Consider the following 19,275-nt stretch of genomic DNA (forward strand, 5'->3'; position numbering starts at 1 on the left):
CAATTGCCACACGTCGTAGCTGGTGGCTACTACGTCAGACTCTACAGGTCTAGTATTTGGAAGCACAAAGGCAGAAATGACGGTAGTACAAGCTTTATTTGGTTTAGGGAGAGAAGGAAATTTTGGGTGGAAAAGATGACATTTGAAAAGGACACAACTCTTTAAGGAAGTCCGTGAGATCCCATTGAGGTTTGTTTTTTTTTTTTTTTTTTTTTTTTTGGTGCTACTGCCTTTTTTTTTTTCCCCCCACTTTACTCTCCAAAGTTATCCCCTACATTCAGATCTCTGCTCCAGCTCCATGGTCTATATGCTATGTCTCATAAACTCCCCATTTCTTCCCATCCGGGTCTTTACGTAAGTAGAGCCTTGCCTGGAACTTCTCTGTTTTGGTTCATCATTACTTCTAGCACATAGCATAGTGTTCAATAGATAGTCCTCCATAAGTACATTTGGATGAACAAATAAATAATTGCAGAGAACATTCAGGGAAGAAGAAGATGGGAAGGTAGGAAAGGTCCGACTGGGGTTCTGTTGCTGAAGACCTTGGGCACTAGCTTACGGGTTTGTAATTAATTCTGTGAGCAAGCAAGTTCCTTGGATATTAAATGTTTGTCTGCAGCTCAGCCATATGTAGGAGGTTTTGGAGTGAGGAGAGACAGGCAGTGGAGAACCTTGTTAGGAACCTTTTGAAAGAGTCACGATGAGAATCCATCGGGTCCTGTACTGTAGGAGAGTGGTGGGTGTGTGCATTAGTTACACATCGCACCAAGAGAGCAAATCATTTTGCAGAAATTGTACATTCTTAGAGGTGAAAAGAACTTTTGCCATTTTACAGATGGGGCAAGTGAGACTCAGATAAGTTAAATTACTTTCCTCTAATTAAACAGAGTTCATCACTCTGCACAAATGGATTTTGTTATGAAAAGTAAGGGCAGGTAGAGATTGCATGTTTTAAAGGAAGGGATCATTTTACAAATATTAAATTAAGTAGTTATAGAAAAGTGGGGAAAAAAAGATGAAATGCATTGAAATGATGAAAGAAATGGTTTTAAAAAGTTTTCAACACCAGACAAAACTGACCTTATATGTGAAGCTGGTCAAAGATTCATTCAGTCAAGGATTCTGATTTAGCAAGTCACTTAAATATTTCTATTTTCTAAGCATGTTAGAAGTATTATCAATACATCTTCACAATGATCAAAATGTCAAAGTCTTCCCATCTGACAGAATGCAAAAAGACCTAAAGAAGGAAATTAAATGGAGTACCATGGCCAAAGCTTATCCTATGACTCATACGTTGTCTTCCAAATTAGATAACTTGTGTTTTTCTAGGCTGTGTTTTCAGCTGAACTTCATGTTTTCTTTTTTTTTTTTTAAAGGTTTTTATTTATTTATTTGACAGAGAGAGACACAGCGAGAGAGGGAACACAAGCAAGGGGAGTGGGAGAGGGAGAAGCAGGCTTCCCGCCGAGCAGGGAGCCCGATGTGGGGCTCGATCCCAGGACCCTGGGACTATGACCTGAGCCGAAGGCAGACGCTTAATGACTGAGACACCCAGGCGCCCCTGAACGTCATGTTTTCTGTCTGAATGTTTCAGAAGAAGGTGAGAAGAAGGAGAGAATATTTTTAATTTTATAAGAATTAAGCTCTGGCGATTTATACTTTGGATCTAGACAATTTAAAAAGGCTTATAATTTGCCAGTTTCTAATAAGCTGTAAAAGTCTTTCTATTTCATTGGGAAAGATTTGTAAGTTTCTCAAAATCTTAAATAGTTGCAACTAACTAAGATAGCTTATAAAGGAGTATTAGACTTCATATTTCATGAGGTTTTGCTGGTCATAGTGTCCCTAAATGGTGGAACCTTTAGGTTAGAGGCAAACAAAGACGTATGTTTATTTCCTGGTCAAACTACCATTAAAGAAAAGAACAATCAGCTGGGCTGTACGGTTGACATCATAAGTCAAAACAGCCTTGATTGGATAGAAGTTTCACTTTAAATCAGTTGTTTTTATAATGTAGAGATCATACTTTGATATCAAACCTTTAAACCTCAAAGATTTGGTAACATTTACTTTAATAAAACTTGCATTTTAACGTGAAAAAAAACACCCAGAAGTCAGATCGCATACTACGAGGTTACAATTAGACTTGGAATCCACATGGATTGTTTTTTTGTGAGTTAAGAAAAGTAAATAATATAAAACCAAACTCAAGGAAGCATGGATATTAAGGTGATTTATCGAGACATTGGAGACATAAATCAGATGTAATTATCTGATTTTCAAAATCGAGTCATCTTTACGTTCTCAAATGGTCTCATGATTCTTTGATGATGCATGGCAGAGAAGCACTTATGTTAAACTGAAATGTGGACGAGGAAAGATAAATGGTTGGTCTGACTAACAGTTTGAGATGCCAATATTCCTCTTGAAGATTTCACTTATAGACCGCGGGTGGCGGGGGGGGTGGTGACTAAAAGGCATCCAGTTCTCGGGAATTTAGAGCACACATATCAAAAGCTCTACTTCTTTATCCACTGGTAATCAAGAGGAAGGTTTAGGTCTTTCTGAATCTTCTTCCAAACTTGTGGTTGCACAAGGTAACTCAGGTCCTGAGCAAAAACAAGCAAGGAACCCTGTAGCAGTGAAGCCTATCGTCACCTCCTACCTCTCAGCCCTCCCTATCCCTCTTCTCATCTTTTTTTTCTTTAGCCATTCCCCAACTATTAAAGTGTGTTTTACTTTTTCTATTGTGAGAAAACATGCATGATGTTGTACATACATAATGTACTACATAATATACATAATAACATTTACCATTGTGATCATTAAGTGTGCAATTCAGTACATTCGCATTGTTGTACAATCATCACCACCATCCATATCTGGAACCTTTGCATCTTTCCAAACAGAAACTCTAATCCATTAAACAGTAACTCCTCATTCCCCTCTCCCTCTGTCCCAGCTCCTGGAAACCACCATTCTACTGTCCATCTCAATGAATTTGACTACTCAAGGTACCTTAGGTAAGTGGAATTAGGATCTTCTTTTGAGAGCTATGACGAGCCATTGAAATGTAGTGAGCACAGGCACATCATTTTCCAACTTGTGTTTTAGAAAACTTTTCTTGACTGCAGTTCTGTGGAGCAAGATTGTCAGCAGAAGGCCAGGTAGGAGGTGGTGGCAATTCTCCAGGGAAGAGTGAAGGTGACCTGAGCTAGGCAAATGGTAATGCAGACTGTCAGTAAGTACATGGAAGTGGGAGCCAAAAGCTATTTAGAGGGTAGAATGGACAAAAGTGGATTCCCTTCTACTCGTAGACCAAAGAATCTGAGGATGCTAGCATGACAACAAAAAGTTCATTGCAAGTTTCTGAAGTTCCTAGGGTAATAGACAGTGAGCATGGAATGTCCAGTGAAAACCCACAACAGTTGCCAGAGAAGTGACGTGATGTAAAGGAAGGAGAATCTCAAATGTTGTCAATTGACATGGGCCTTCTTATCTGTGTGACCGTGGAAAGTTACTTAACCTTTCTGATGCTCAGTATCCGTTTTGGTGAATCAAGGCTAAGGATACCTGCACTCCTGAGTTGTGAGACACAAGGGAGAAAAAACATCATTGAATGTGTTCCAAATTAAGTGCTATGAAAATGCTACTTGTGAGAGCATATTATAAACAATCAATAAAAGGTAACTGGTACTCTAAGTTAGTATTTATGGAGAGCTGAAGAAAGAAATCTGGGCAATTTACAGTAGCTGGGTAAGCTCCACGGATCACATGGAACTACAGCTAGCTAGAGAAAATATGTAGAATTTAGCAAAGCGTGGGTTAAGGATGAGGAGTGAGCAAAGAAGGAACTATCAGGTAAAAGAACAGTAAAAAGGATGAGATGGAGACCCAGTTCATTCCTGAGCTACTAGTGGTGGAGAGTTATGCCAAGGAGCGTAGGGGATAAGGTAAAATATGCTGGATGTATCCAGAATAGGGAGGGCTTTCAAAACTATCCAAAGTGGCCAGTTGACATACAGTAAAATTCATAAAAATTATGGTCCCTAACATTATTATTATGCCCTGGGTTAGTAAACCACTAAAAAAAAGAAAAAAAAAAGATTCCCAGTCTGGAAGAAGATTCCCAATCTGGAAATACTCAGTGTTTGAATATGTCTGTTTGTTCTAGTTTCAAAGAAAGAATTAGGCCATTTCCTTCTGACAGGGTTTTGGGGCCTCTGGTAATTATCCTAATCTCTGTGACTTTTTTGCCCTGAGATAGGTGGGGATGAATAATGTAATTTAAACTAAAGCATTTTAGCATCTGCTTTTTCAAGGGAGCCCCAAATACCATAATTCTTCCCAAAATAAAATGCTTCAATAAAAAAAAAAGAATGTAAATCAAAAAGAGGAGAAAAAACTCAAAATAGTAGTTATCTGAGAGTAGAAGAGTGTATTGCCACAAAGAAGGAACTTGGTTTCTAATGTCAAGTTTGCCACTTCTCTATATGATTCTGGGGAGGTTCTTTCTTCTTTTACTGCCTTGTTTCTTCAGGAAAACTTACTACTATGGGAAAGCTGTTAATCTGTCTAAAAGTGCTGTGATTTCTTCATGGGAAAGCTAAGGAGGAGAAAGGCAGGGAAGAGTAGATGTGGAGAAAAAGAGTAAAGAAGCTTTATTAAAGAGTCCAAAAAATGGCCATGGCTTGCACCAAGGCTGTGAAGATAAAACGAGGGGAATAAAAAAAAAAAAATCTATTTTAGAAGTAAACTCAATAGGATGTGTCGATGAATTACATTGATGTTGGAAGAAATGAAGGATGAATAATAATTGCTAGGCTTCTGGCTCTAGCAGATTAATGGAGGGTAGTTTCGTTTACTTAAGATGGGGAAAATAGGGAAAGGAATCAAATGAGGTGGGAAGGAAAATCAAGAGTTCAGTTTTGGATAGGATTAGTTTAAGGTGTCCATGAGACATTTCAAGGGGAACATCAAGTAGACAATTGGGAATAGAGATCTGACATTCAATAAACTGATAAACTTAAGAAAGATACAGATTGCATTTAAAGCCTGGGAATGAATGAACTTGGGTGTTGCTGGGGAGAGGGAGCTAAAGGAGAGAATGCATAGGAAAGTGAGAAAGATGGAGAACCAGAATGAGAGGGTAAAGAAAGAAAAAGATGGTAAAGGGGAGAGAGGTCAGTGAGCCATGGATGGAGACTGAGCCACTCCTACATTAGAAGTAGGATAGAGGGGCACCTGGGTGGCTCAGTCGGTTAAGCATCTGCCTTCAGCTCAGGTCATGATCCCAGAGTCCTGGGATCGAGCCCCACGTCGGGCTTCCTGCTCAGTGGGGAGTCTGCTTCTCCCTCTCCCCCCCCACTCCTGCTCTCTCTCACTATCTCTGTCTCTCTCTCTCAAATAAATAAATAAATAAAATCTTAAAAAAAAAAAAAGAAGTGGGATAGAGCAGGAGGATGCTGGAAGGAAATGAAGAAATAGCCCAGAGGTAAGAGGAGAACCTGGACAGTGCTGAAGCACAGAAGCCACAGCTGAGTCTTCATGGAGGGAGTGGTCCCCAGGGAGGCATGCCGAGAAAGGGAAAGTTAAGATAAAGATGGCTAAGTGTCCATAGGACAACGTAAACACAAATGAAAGAGCTAGATCTTAGAGTTGGGCAAAACAGACGGATGGAATGCCCTGCAATACAAGTTTTTGAGTCTTTAATAAGAAATAGTTTCGGGCACCTGGGTGGCTCAGATGGTTAAGCGTCTGCCTTCGGCTCAGGTCATGATCTCGGGGTCCTGGGATCGAGTCCCTCATCGGGCTCCCTGCTCCTTGGGAGCCTGCTTCTCCCTCTGCCTTTCTCTCTCGCTCTGTCTCTCATGAATAAAAAAAAAAAAAAAAAAAAAAAAATCTTAAAAAAAAAAAGAAATAGTTTCATGAAAGTGGAGCAATAAAAGGATTTTAAAGAGTATTTCAGAGTGTTCATGAGTTACATGGTTGTGCTTTTGAATATGCAAATGAATTCCAAGTCTTGACTTTGTAGAGCAAGGCAAATTAGAAAACAAGACTTGGCATTACATTCAGATAGAATCTCATCAATCATGTGTTGGACATAAGGGTTTGGGTATCTGTTTCTCTGTCAGTGCCTTGTGCTCATGGAACCAAAAAATGTAGAGTAGTTTGGCATCATTTGATTTAATGAGATCCTGTACAAATGAAGTACTATTTTGGCAATGTAGCCAGCCCACTGCAGTTGCTCTAGGGATAAGTATCTATGGAGGAGAAATTAATTATGTTCACTAGTTCCTAAGCCTCTGGAAACTGCTAAATAACTCAGTAAAAGTGTAAACCTAGTGACCATGAAAAAGTCTTTTGAGAAATGACCTTTAAACAATAAAATCCAAAAGCAAAGACGTTTAATAGCAGCATGTCTCTAACTGGACTCATGAGTAAAATCACAACTTATACCATAACAAAAAGTGTAGAACGGTAGGCTAAAAAGACAAACCAGAATTTAAAGTCGTCTTGATAGTATCTTACATTTTGGGGTGCTAAATATGTCCCAGACATGAGGGCTAAAAGCTTTACATGCATTCTGTTATTTAATCCTCTCAACGGTTCTATGAGTTATGTGTTGTTATTAAATCCATTTTATAGATAAGCCATTACACATGGAACATTAAATAGCTTGCCCAATGTTACAAAGCTTGTAAGTAATGTAGGTAAGAGTCCACCTGGGTTTGTCTGATCCCATATTAGGAGTCCTTAATATCTCTCTTCTATGAGGGTTTGGGAGTTTCTAGTTTTTTATCGTAACTGAAAATGTTTTGATTATAAAAGCTTATAGATTAATTCAGTACAGCTGGATACAGTTTGGAAAATTATGCTATATCTTAGTGGAACAAATAGAAACATCCAATAATTTCACTTTGCACTCACTCTTCTTATTGAGAGGTGGAGTTTATTCCTTCCCTTGAATGTGAGTTGGCTCTCTGACTCTTTTGAGGAGTCAAATACAGTGAAAACAACACTATAACCTCCAAAGCAGAGCCCTACGAGATGGGCAGCTCCCACCACTCTCATAAAGCACTTCGTCTTGGAAGCCAGCAGACTTCTACGTCCAACTACCTCATGACCATGATGGAAGGAGCCCAAGCTACATGGAGAAAGAAAGAGGCCAAAAGAGGAGCAATGAGCTCCAGATATGAGAGTGAAGCTTTCTGGGACTTTCTGGCCCAGTCTAGCCACCTGCTAAACATAGCCAAGGAATGACCCAGCCAATGACATGGAGCAGGACCATCCTAAGGAGTCAACCTGAATTCCTAATTTATAGGATCCTGAGAAAAACAAATTGATTGTTTTGATCATTAAGTTTGGGTTATCTTGTAATGCAACAGTAGATAACATAAATTTAGTACGTATTTTCAAGAAGAAAAGCTAATAGAGAAGAACTTCATACTTTAGAACTAGATTTCTTCTGTGTTTGCTGTTTATCACCATAGCAATGCATTAGTATAATATGCTATCTTACTTTTGAAAACATCTGAGGCAGTTTACAACGATACACAAAACAAGAGAGTTAAAATAAAAATACAAGATTAAAACCAAACTTAGCAACTGAAGTTATTTCTACAGATTTGTCTAATTTGTTCACTGAAATTTACCTTTAAATTTAGCTTTGAGTTTCCTGGCAACTGAGGCAAACCTGTGGGATTATATCATGCTAAATGTGATTTGTTTCAGAAAAGAAAAATCTTTAACCTACAGCTAAATTATAAGAGCAATTTATTATGTGGATCTCCTCACAGGGAACAGTAAAAGATAGAAGAGACAATGACTTCAAAAGCAATGCCATTTGGAATATAAATGTGTCTCAGACTTAAAATCTTTGCATCTGCCTCTGTTTAAAACAAAATAAAATTTTAAAAAAGCAATAAAATTGAAAGGACTTTTGTGTTTTTAGTGTCAACTCCTCTCCTCTCCCCCTTAGATTAGCATTTCATAATTTCCTTTTTGTTTCAATAAGGATTTATTGATAACACTCCAGGACAGGAACCAAGCTCTGAGGACATCACTGTAAGCAAGAGAGAGCACAAGCCCCAGCCCCAAAGAGATCATAGTCTAGGAGGATATTAATTAATGTTAAGGACATTTATTAAAAAGCTATAATAATATGTGATTACAGATTGACAGGTGTCATTAAAAAAGTACAGGAAGCTACAAAGAGTATATAACAGGGATATGATATCAGAGTTCCTGGGGTTAGGGTAGGATGGCAATAGGAAGGAAAATATACTTTCTTATATTTGCATTTCTATCATAATGCCTGACACACGCAAGTGCTAAATTAATATTGGTTGTTAATGATAAGAAACCTACACACACCCTGAACTGTGAGTTTCAACACTAAATGTGAACCTGTTATTTAGAAGATAATGACTTTAGGAAGGAAGGCATTGTTAGAAATGTTCATTGCTCTGATTTTTGGAAAAGAATAAAATGTATAACACAAGAGCTAATTGTCAAGATATGGAGGGGCGCCTGGGTGGCTCAGTCATTAAGCGTCTGCCTTCGGCTCAGGTCATGATCCCAGGGTCCTGGGACCGAGCCCCGCATCGGGCTCCCTGCTCAGTGGGAAGCCTGCCTCTCCCTCTCCCACTCTCCCTACTTGTGTTCCCTCTCTCGCTGTGTCTCTCTCTGTCAAATAAATAAATAAAATCTTAAAAAAAAAAAAAGATATGGGATGAAAAAATAATTACACATTCTGGAATTCTATCTGATTGAGATTAAGTCTGAAGAGTTACTCTCAAATGCCTGATTTAAAGCATTCATTTCATGCTAGAAGACTAATTATTAGCAATGGCTTCACCATCTTATTACTGGCAATGTGAGAAGGTGTGGGCCCTTTTATGGAAAAGTTGACTAATGGACAAATAAATTAGATATGACTGCTTTGCCAAAGCTGATAACTAAGGCCCTGTATACAATAACTGCCAGGTCCTAGTTCTTATGTAACACTTAATCTTTGAGGTCAAGTGGTGGAAAGAGAAAGTAGTTATATTGATATTCTTCAGAGAAATTCATTTACACATGGTTATTATTTAGTTGTAAGCTCTTAAATGCTATATTAGACATTCCATCAGCCATCTAGCTCCTCAAGGTTTATTACATAAAAACTTAGCAGCAATATTTTTCCAGTTAGAACTCTCTTCCCACTTCTACCACATTACCATCTTTAAAACAATTAAGATATTTTTGGCTGCCAAACCTCTGTCTCACCTGATATTCTCCAGTGTTATAGATTTTCTGCAAGATTTTGTTTCCCAGAACTTACTCATAATTTTAATAAAGCAAAAATTTCTACTTTAGAACCCATTCTATAGGGGATGTTCCATTGCAGATGTAAATGAGGTTTCAATGGTAAGGAAAAACTTCTGTTATAGGTTGTATTATGCCTCCCCCCCATTTGTATATTAAAGTCCTAACCCCAGAAACTCAGAATGTATTTGGAGATAGGATCTTTATAGAGGTAATCAAGTTAAAAGGAGGTGGGTGCTAATGAGGTGTGACTGGTGTCCTTATCAAGGTCTTTATAAGAAGGGGAAATTTGGACTGATATATACAGAAGGAAGAGGATATAAGGATACAGGGAGAAGGAGCGCCTGGGTGGCGTAGTCCATTAAGCATTCAACTCCTGGTTTTGGCTAGGGTCATGATCTCAGGATCCTGGGATCCAGCCCTGTGTTGGGCTCCACACTCGGTGGGGAGTCTGCTTGAAATTCTCTCTCCTTTTTCTTCTCCCTCTGCCCCTCCCCACACTCGCTCCTGCTCTTTTTCTCTCTAAAATAAATAAATAAATCTTAAGAGAAAAAAAAAAAAGATGCAGGGAGAAGAAAGATGGCCATCTACAAGCCAAGGAGAGAGGCCTGGAAGGAAATCCTTCCCTCCCTGCCTCAGAAGGAACCAAACCTACTGACACCTTGATCTCGATTTTCAGCCTCCAGAGCTGTGAGGCAATCAATTTCTGTGGCTTAAGCCATCCAGTTTGTCATTTTGTTATGGCAGCCTTAAAAAACTGGCACAACCCTTATTTCCCTGTGAAAATCAAAGATAGTTTTTAGATACTTTCTTACTTCTCACCTAAAGATGGATTAGAGATTCTGTAATTTCCCTCCATGAACGCAGTGTCATCGATGTCTTTGATATCTCTTAACTCCTTAAGCTTTATTATTCCATTAAATATAGTCTTTGGTAAATCATTAATATTTCCACTCACCTGTTCTTTTACATCATAGTACAATTGATGTAAAAGACATGAGTATTCCTACATCAAACCCTCTAACTTGTTACAAATTTTTTTTTAATTATTAACATCTAGTATTATAAAAATGCCAAACTAATCATCAAAACAGAACCCAGGTTAGAGGTTATTGCTCAAATCTAGTCTCTGCCAAGCCTAACTAAACAAAAATGCATTGCATTACCTGCTTTAGAGTACATTTATTCATTAAGGCATAAGCTTCTAAGTCTTTCACACTTTTATTTGTTGGCATGCAAACAGCACTACTTAGAAGCAGTGGAAATCATGCCAAGATTTTCTTTAATTCTTACCTCCTCTCTTTATCAATACCCTCTCTATTTAATCAGGTAATTATATTACAATTACACATGACACCTCCTCCCCAAGCCCCTTGATTAAATTCTCTTTATTGATTCATTAAACATATCTTGCTGACTGTCTACTATGTACCAGATACTCTGAGCTGTGAACAAGATAAACATGATCTCTGCCCTCAGGGAGTTTATATTCCAGGTTTAGAGAAACTCTATGAGACTAGAGAGTTCATTTTTACTGTATTTATTTTTAGACCACCTCTTCACCATTGTGCTACTTAGCCTTACCTCAATCTTTTTAACCACCCTAAAAGCTATATACTCATAGTTTTCTGTCTCGTAAAATTTTTTCTGTGATATAACCCAAATTAGTACTGGTCCAGAAAGATTCAGGATTCAAAGGAAATTTGATCACTTTTCAGAAAGATCATTGGAAAAGATTATAGTTGTGACTAATAAACACTGAAAATATATATTATTATTTATTTTTAATTCTCAAACTATTAACTTTAATTTTTTTCCTCAGTATATTTTAATGTTGCTCCCACATGGACTTGAACCTTAAAATGTTTTAACTATTTAGGGACACATTTTGCCTCGCTATTTCTAGAAATTAAAATCTTGATCTGTGGTGACCTTTCATCCTGGCTGAGCTCACTGTAACAGACTCGGAAATGGAAAGATATTCCTGTAGCCATGTTGGGTTAGAGGAACGAGAGTTCTTGGTTTTCTATGGGATGTGAATCCAGGAATATTTCACTTTAGGCTTTTGTCTCTTTTACTTTGATGTGAACTTACCCTTTAGAGATGAGAGAGAGGGTGCAGGGAAAGAAGAAGAAGAAGGAGGAGGAGGAGGAGAAGGAGAAGGAGAGGAGAAGGAGGAAGGGGAGGAGGAGGAAGGGTGGAGGTAAAGGGAAGGGATGGAGGGGAAGAGGGAGGAGGAGTGGGTGGAAGGGGAGAGAGAGGAGAAGAAGAGGAGAAGACCACATGGTCAATTGTTTCCCCAAGCAAATGGCATTTTGGGTGAATGCCCTGACCTAGGAAGGGAAAATAGATCAAGGTGACCCCAATGCTATAAAAATAGCTAAGTGGACTCTTCCAGAAAAATATCACAGCAGGCTCTGTAAAGCAATTAGAGTAATATTTTGCCATCTTGCACTACCAAGGGGAAGATTCTCCTACCGCCCTAGTTACAGCCTTGATTTTCATTTTCCTTTGTTGTAAATACTTAGGAAATCATTTTAGAAGGCTGCAAAGCAATAGGATGAGAGTAAACAAACTATAACAAATGCTGGAGCAGCTACAGGAGGAAGCCAGAGAGCACCTAACTTGCCTGCTCTGCTTTTCCTATTGTCCTCCCCCCACCTCACTCTCCTCTTCCTCCCACACAGAATTGTGTAAAACGTGCGGCCTAACTCTACAGTCTGCCAGGGAAATCTGGCCACTTGCTGACGGGCCGGCCCTTAGACCGAGGACGGGGGTACATCCCTGCAACCGCCTTCTCGTTGCTGGGCCAGGAGGAGGTCCTGAGAAGGGCCGGGGCAGTCTGCCCAGCAGGAAGGACGTGGATCTCCAGGGACGCTGTGCATATCCCTTCAGTTAAAGCTCTTTGGGGAAACCGCTTGCCCTGTGAACTTAATTTTCGTAAACCCCATGGAAAGAATAAAGGTCCTTATTGCGGTGCTGGTGAGAAGTCAGTGAGTCCACACTCAGACGAGCTGACAAGCTGGGATCTGAGGCTCTAGTCAGTCAGCGGGCAGGTGAAGGCATCTCCCTGGTAAGTCAGGAGTCTTCTCCTTATCTGCCAATGTTAAGGATGCTGGTATTTACTACTTAACTTTTTGGACTTACTGCTGAAACTTAAAATGGGAGTGCATTAAAAAAAAAGGCACTTTCAAAATCTGCCTCCACAGTATTTCTTCTAGTGAACTATCTTTAGCTTGACCTAAATTACTACTTAAATTTTTCTACGGATCCAATTCTCCTCCAGTTCTTCCCTTTATGTTTTTATAATCAGACCTCTTCAGATGGGGACATGCGTTTCAACGGCTGCCCACCCCCATTTTAGTTTGGCTTTATCTTGCGAAGCAGTTGCAGATCATCAAATATGGGTGAGCTCGGAATATTTCTTACTCCAGTGTTATATATGGTACCAGCACGTTAGCACTAATTCTTCAAAAAACGAAACTTTCAAGGAACTCTGCTACACTTTCCACTCAAAATATTTCCCAAGCACTGTAGCAGAGTGAGAGCCTAACTAGCATAGGGCTTTCTCGAGGATGGCCAGGGTGCCAAAACATGGACTCCATGAGAATAGCACCTGTCCCACATTCTGCAGCACTGCAGACTAACTCCCCAGCACAGCCACACCCAGCAAGCCCAACCTGCCCCTGCTCCAGGCCAACCCCCCGGGACTTAGTGGTCAAAGTGGAAAAAACAACTTGAGTTCCAGTTCTTCTTCACACTCAGTGGCTCTTAAAACCACATGGAAAAATGAGGAGAAATGATAACTGGAAAGATGTTTTTTAAAATTCTAGGTGGGAGAATACATAACGCAAATACTATATAGTATTAAAGTCAGATTTATATTAGTGTACAATCAAAGGGATTAGTCAATCTTACTACATCTGTCTCGACTGACCCAACAGGAAAAGCATTACAGAAAAGAGGTTGTGGCCTGGACACTGCAGCAGCAAACAAGATGAGGTCAAGTTTCCCTGGGGACCTGCCAGCTATTAAGCGTAGTGACAACTTGTCCTTGAACCCAACTTAAGTTATTTTTCAAAGTCTTCATTTATTTATAATCCATATCCAAACAGAGAGGAGATTAAAATGCATTAGACTTCTAAGTCATTAATCTGTTTCAAGAAAGAAAAATGGGGAGGAAAAGGACAAGACAATGACTTAGGGACAAGTTAACAGAAGGATTCATTCATTCATTTGGTCTATACTTTCATTTAACAAATTTGGTTTGACAAGTAAGGGATATAGGGAACAAGGTCATGGGTTCTCTGTCCTTAAGGACCTTCCTGCCCTGTGAGAGCTACAGGTGAGTCAAAAGTCCTGATGTTCCCATGCTGGGTGAGCAGGACCACGTGCTAAGCTGCTGGAGCGCACACAAAAGGAACTCAAACAACTCAGATTTTAGCTGCCTCTGAAGAAAGCACAGTAGAAGCCAATAGAGTCTCCACTATGGTTCCAGGAAGTATGATCAAATATATCTTGGAGACCTCAGATTTGTCGGAAAGCATTCCTCCTACCCTTGGAAGTCACTTGGAAACTGTTAAGTCTCCATAGCTGTGGCCAAAAGCTCCCCACAAAATCCTCTCTGGATCATCCTCACAGTAGTTTCCAACGGGGAGAGCCAACCCAGAAGCACCACACTCCAGAGATGCCAATGGAAAGATTGGTGGGACTAGAGCTGACCTCCCGAGTTTGAATTCTGCTACCCCTCTTAATAGCACTATGACCTTGAACCAGGTACTTAACCTCTTTGAAGCTCCATGTCCTTGGCTGTCAGATGGGCATAATCGAGTGATTCTGAGGATTACACTAGTAACAGTGCCTGACTCTTAGTAAAAGCTCAATAAATGTTAGCCCTCTGGGAAGACGTGGAGTGTTTCACATAGGAAGAGGATCTTTGTTATCATTCCAATTCAATGCTTTAAGTAGACATAATAGAACAGTAAAGGGAAATGCATGTAAAGGAATGCTGTTAATGGAACAGCGGTGGAGAACAACCACTTCAGAGGAGCTAAATTTCCCCCCTCAGCTCTGCCAGGGTAAACATCATTACCAGGCTGAAAGCCTTTGCTTTGTTCCCTGACATTTTTAGAAAAAGGAGGAAGCTAGGGCAGTCATACCTCTTCACTTCTCCTCTGACCTTGCTGGACTGGTTAATGCCAACAGGCCCAGGGTGAACAGTGCTTAAGGCTATGGACTCTGGAGCCAAGCACTTTGATCCAAACCCTGATTCTGCTGCTAACTGGCCGTGTGCCCTAAGACTACTTCCTCCACCTCCTTACCCCTCAGTTTCTTCATCTGTGAAATTGGGATAACAATAGTATCTACCTTGGGATTCTTGTGAGAATTTACATATGTAAGCATACTTAAGCCTCTGAGAACAGTGCCCAGCAAAGTTGGTGTTGTATAAGTGACAGTGATTATAAAATCTGTTATTATTAAAGAACAATACAATATAAGGAATTGTTCAAATGCACAAAATCATGAAATACTGAGTCAAGACCAAAGTGTCTTGTCAAAGTTGGTGGTCACTAGGCAGTTAATTCTATGAAGACAAGAGCTGGATTTTGTTCCTACTGTCTTTGTCAAGAAAACGAATAGACGAGGCATGAAGCCTGAACTAGTTAGAGGGTATGATGAGGAGGAAAGCACACTAGATTTGGAAGTGAAAACCGTACATGTGAGCAGCACTTAGCCCCATTCTAATCTGAGCAGGTGTCTTGACCTTCCTGATACTGTCTCCTCATCATTAAAACAGGGAGGTCAATGAGAGAGTTTCTAAGGTTCACTCCAAATCCAAAATTCTATGTTGCTAGGTAGCCTTTGAAATTTTACAGAAGACAATATAATTATGGCTATCGAAGTCTTTTTTATGTACCTAGGATTATCAAGTTGAAGACAATGCCATTTGTTTGTGTTTTCTGAGTCATAATGCAAGAATCTGAACTATGAACAGATCTTTAAATCCATGAAAGTGGATTATCTTTAGCACAATTGATAACTTTTAAACCTCTCCGATTGTGAGAATAAAACTGATAAGGACATCTTTCCATCCATTTTAAGTGAATTTTTACAGACTCTGAGAATAAAACATAATCCAAAGGCATCTAATGCTAATTTATCATTAACACAGAGAGATTGAAAGTAGAACTCTTGTGGAGTTTAGTTTAGCAATTCTCAACTAAATGAAATTAAGCTGATTTAGTTGAGCCTTTGAGACATGAGAGTGGAAAGCATAAGTCCAAAGGATTTGGGGGAATAGCACCAAGACTGCCTGTCTTCAGACTGTGGGCTGGAAACGAGCTTTGAGAGGTTTGTCTGCTGAGGATCAGCTGCCTTCGTAGGTTTGATACATTGGGTAGAGACACAAAGATTTCACTTGGAAAAAATAAAAAGATTCTGTGGTGGAAAATAAAAAGAAAAAAAAATAGGTGGGAGGATGATTTGAAATCAAAAATCTGGACTAAGAACACAGGCTATGGGTTAAACAAAGTTTAAATTTTAGCTCTGCTACATTTTAGCTACGTGACCTTGGGCTGGTTGTTTAATCTCCCTGAGCCACACTTTGCACATTTAATAATTTCTCTTACTTCATAGGGTTTCTGTGAGGATTAAATGAGATCATACATGTAAAATATTTGGCCCTCAACCTCTAGAACATAGGAAGCGCTCAATAAATGGTGGCTATACTTACTCTCCTAAATGAACGGCGGGGCAGGTCATCAATATTCCCCTCTGGTGAGCTGCTCGGTGCTCCCTTTGGAATGCCTCAGAGTTGTCAGAAGCACTCTTCAAGCCTTCTGCAATCACAGTTTGGGTCCAAACCTCAGTCTTTCTTATGAGCCCTAAAATACCTATGGGTTTTTTTTTTTTTCCCCCAAGATCTATTCATGGTTTTATGTGGGCACTGGACAAAGGCTCACTTTGTAAGACTGTCCATCTAGGTTAAAAATAAATATGCAGAAATGTGTGGAACTTCAACAATAGAATATAAGGAAAATAGATTATTCTTAGCTGAAAACAAAGACATTCTAGTAACTGAATGTGTATGTAAATACATAAAAAAAGGCTGGAAATTATGAACACCAACATGGTAGCAACGGTTACGTCTGGGGAAGATTGGGGAAGAGGTGGGATTTACCTTGGCATTGTCTTAATGTTTTACACATTTATTTGCATGTTGGTTGTATAATTAAAAAGTAAACAAACAAACAAACAAACAAAAAACCCAAAACCAAACAAACAAAAGAGCAAAGCCCAAAGCAAAAGTCATGGTACAAAATGAAATGAACTTTTGGAACAGAGAACTTGTATACCAGTAGACAAGAATCAAGGAATTTATCTTTGGGTCTGTCCATGACTTACAAAGTCACATTCTGCTGATTTTGCTGTCCTTGAGGAGTAAGGAGACCAGTAGAGGGATTTCTGATTCTATCTCCAGCACCTGATAAACCCAGGTTAAAAGGCAGTTGAAGCTGCCAGCCAGAAAATCTTGGTACAGACCTCTTTCTCTCTGCCAAATAGATAAAACCCTGGCTAGTTCTTTGCAAAATTCAAGGTCAACAGAGGTGCCAACTGAAGACGATGGGTAAATTATGCTTTTAAGCAGAAAGAAACCAGATGGTAAATTATATATCTGTTAGTACATTTTGATAGTAAAGAAAATAGGTGACAACTTAAAAAAAAAAAAAAATTCTACTTGACAGCTACTTGGTTGATAAAAAATGCCTAACTGAGGAGTTTTAAAATATCACCCTCGTTCCCCTCCCACCAATACCACTAAACAAATTCATTAATTCAAAGAGAGTAAAGAGTTTAAGCACTGAATTATGGGCTATGAAATTTTTTTTTTTATTATTAGCAAAACATTTGTTTCCTGCTGGAGATTAGTTTTCACAAAGGGCCCATTCCTTGGGAAGAAACATTTTGGCTACAGGGAAAACCAAGAAACACTGCAGAGCTCTGAGAAGTTGCACTGACTTGCTTTGGTTCAGCCTGCAGTCTGCCCTTGTGAGGGATCTCCAGGAGCAGCAGGAAGGACAGGGTGGTTTTGCCTTGGTTTTAATGCAGATGTTTTGGCCCATGGACTTGAGGGACTGTTGTGCTTTATTGATGAGATGAGACAGTCAAAGGGAGTCTATGCCTGCCCTCTAGCTGGGCCTGACTTACTGCTTCCAGAGCTGCCTTTCCAGCTTCCCCTTTTGGTGCAGGGTGGTGGTCTGGTCCAGTGTGTAATTCATTGTGTTCCGCTGGTGGGTTAAGTGAAGGGCTGTGCATCAGGCACAGCACAGAAAGGACCTGAATGAAGGGCGGGAAGAATGAATGGAGAGAGCCATTTTGATGGCATTGCCCTAGGGGATTAAATAGGACAGGGCATCTGGGGGCTGAAGGAAGGTTCTGTTGCTTAGGAAACTCTCCATAAGAGTGTCAGTCATCAGTCCCTTAACCATCATACATTTCTTACCTCCCACTTGTGTATAAATCTGCAGGTTTATGCAGACCACCAGCGTGACTATTACAATGCATTCGGTTTATGGTGAAACACACAAAAAAAGACCTTTCCCTTTTTTTTGCTCATTTATAAGCAAAGTGATGTTAACACCCTGAATGGAAGAACAAGGAATTGAAGGAATAAATATATACAGCAGCATAACCCCATCTTGTCACTTGGATTCAGACTATCCGCTGTTCTCTCGAAAAGAAAGGCAGTCATACCAAGCAACATTGAGGCAAGTTGAAACAGAGAATTTAAAATGCTGGATTCCATCATTTCTGCAAAAGGTCATTCTAGTCCTTTGCTATTTTTACCATAGACAGAGACTCCGCATGTTATTGGCTGAATGGATTTGGGAAGACGAAGCTGTGGCTTCTAATGAAGATGGCAAGAAGGCACTTGAGACAGTCAATGAAAGGTGTGGGAAAAGTTGAACCCTTCAAAGATAAGAAGAGAGGAGAGCTACTGAATTAGTCCCTGACTAAATTACTAGCCATAACTGTACCCCGGGCCAATTCTCTTTGACACTGCCTGTCATCTTGTGGCTGTGAGACATTCCCATTCCAGGCTCAAACCCTCTCTAAGGCAGCCCAGCCCACCCCCATCCCCGGAAAGCAACGGTTCCAAGGCGCCCCCACCCACAAATTTGCATCAAGACAGGTATAATTCCCAGCTGGACCAGGGCTTCCAGAAGCTCGCCTTTCCTTCGCGGTTCTGCAAGACAACCTTAGGCTTATCCCAGGCCAGCAATCAAAAGCATTTCAGAGAAGAGCAGAAAACAAAAGAAACAAACAAAACCTGTCCTTACCCGCTTCTTAAAAAATTGGAAGGCTGAGCATTTCTTGACTGGGAATCCATTCATGTCTTTGTTTACCATTTTCCACAGTAGGGAGTTCACAGTTATAGATCCAGGGTGGCACCGCCTGGTGAGTGCCGCGGGTCCCCGGCTGCCCTCCCGGACACAGCGAAGACGGAGCGGGATGGAGAACCTGGCGGGGCTCCGGTCTTCACTCACACATTCTGCAGCGACGCTACTGCCGCAACGTCTCCCCACTCTCAGTTGCCACGGGCAGTGGCTTTGCTCTTCCCATCGCTGCTCCGAAACGCGGGCATCGGCGCGGCCGGCCCCGCAGGCTACGGCGGATCCCGGGGAGATGCTCTGCGGCTGGCGAGCCGGAGACGGGCACCCCCTGCGCGCCCCCAGCTACCTGGCGGCTCTGCGGCGGGCGCGCGGGGTCCGCCGCCCGGCTCCAGGTGATGCGCGGCTGCAGGCTGCTCGGGAGGAGAGCTGTTTTGGATCGTGCGAGTTCCAGCGGGAGCTGTAGTTAAGCAGCTGAGAGGAGTAAGAAAGAGCAGAAGCCGAGGGAGGGAAGGAGGGAGGGAGGGAGAGCCGCGCCAGAGAGGCAGAGGGAGAGAGAAAGCGCTGCTGA

The 19,275-nt window shown here is 40.6% G+C and overlaps 1 protein-coding gene across 1 annotated transcript in view; it reads right to left on the reverse strand.

The window, feature by feature from the left end:
* Positions 1-18,761, reverse strand: part of SGK1 (serum/glucocorticoid regulated kinase 1) — a 97,833-nt gene extending 79,072 nt beyond the window's left edge. Inside the window, exon 1 of the mRNA XM_081829046.1 lies at positions 18,654-18,761. Coding sequence (XP_081685172.1) covers positions 18,654-18,722 — 69 coding nt within the window. The 5' untranslated portion in view covers positions 18,723-18,761. The remainder of the gene's footprint in view (positions 1-18,653) is intronic.
* Between the last annotated feature and the right edge of the window lie 514 nt (positions 18,762-19,275).

This window comes from Leptonychotes weddellii, chromosome 8, assembly GCF_054177405.1.
Source record: "Leptonychotes weddellii isolate Sample4059 chromosome 8, ASM5417740v2, whole genome shotgun sequence".
Classification (NCBI taxonomy): domain Eukaryota; kingdom Metazoa; phylum Chordata; class Mammalia; order Carnivora; family Phocidae; genus Leptonychotes; species Leptonychotes weddellii.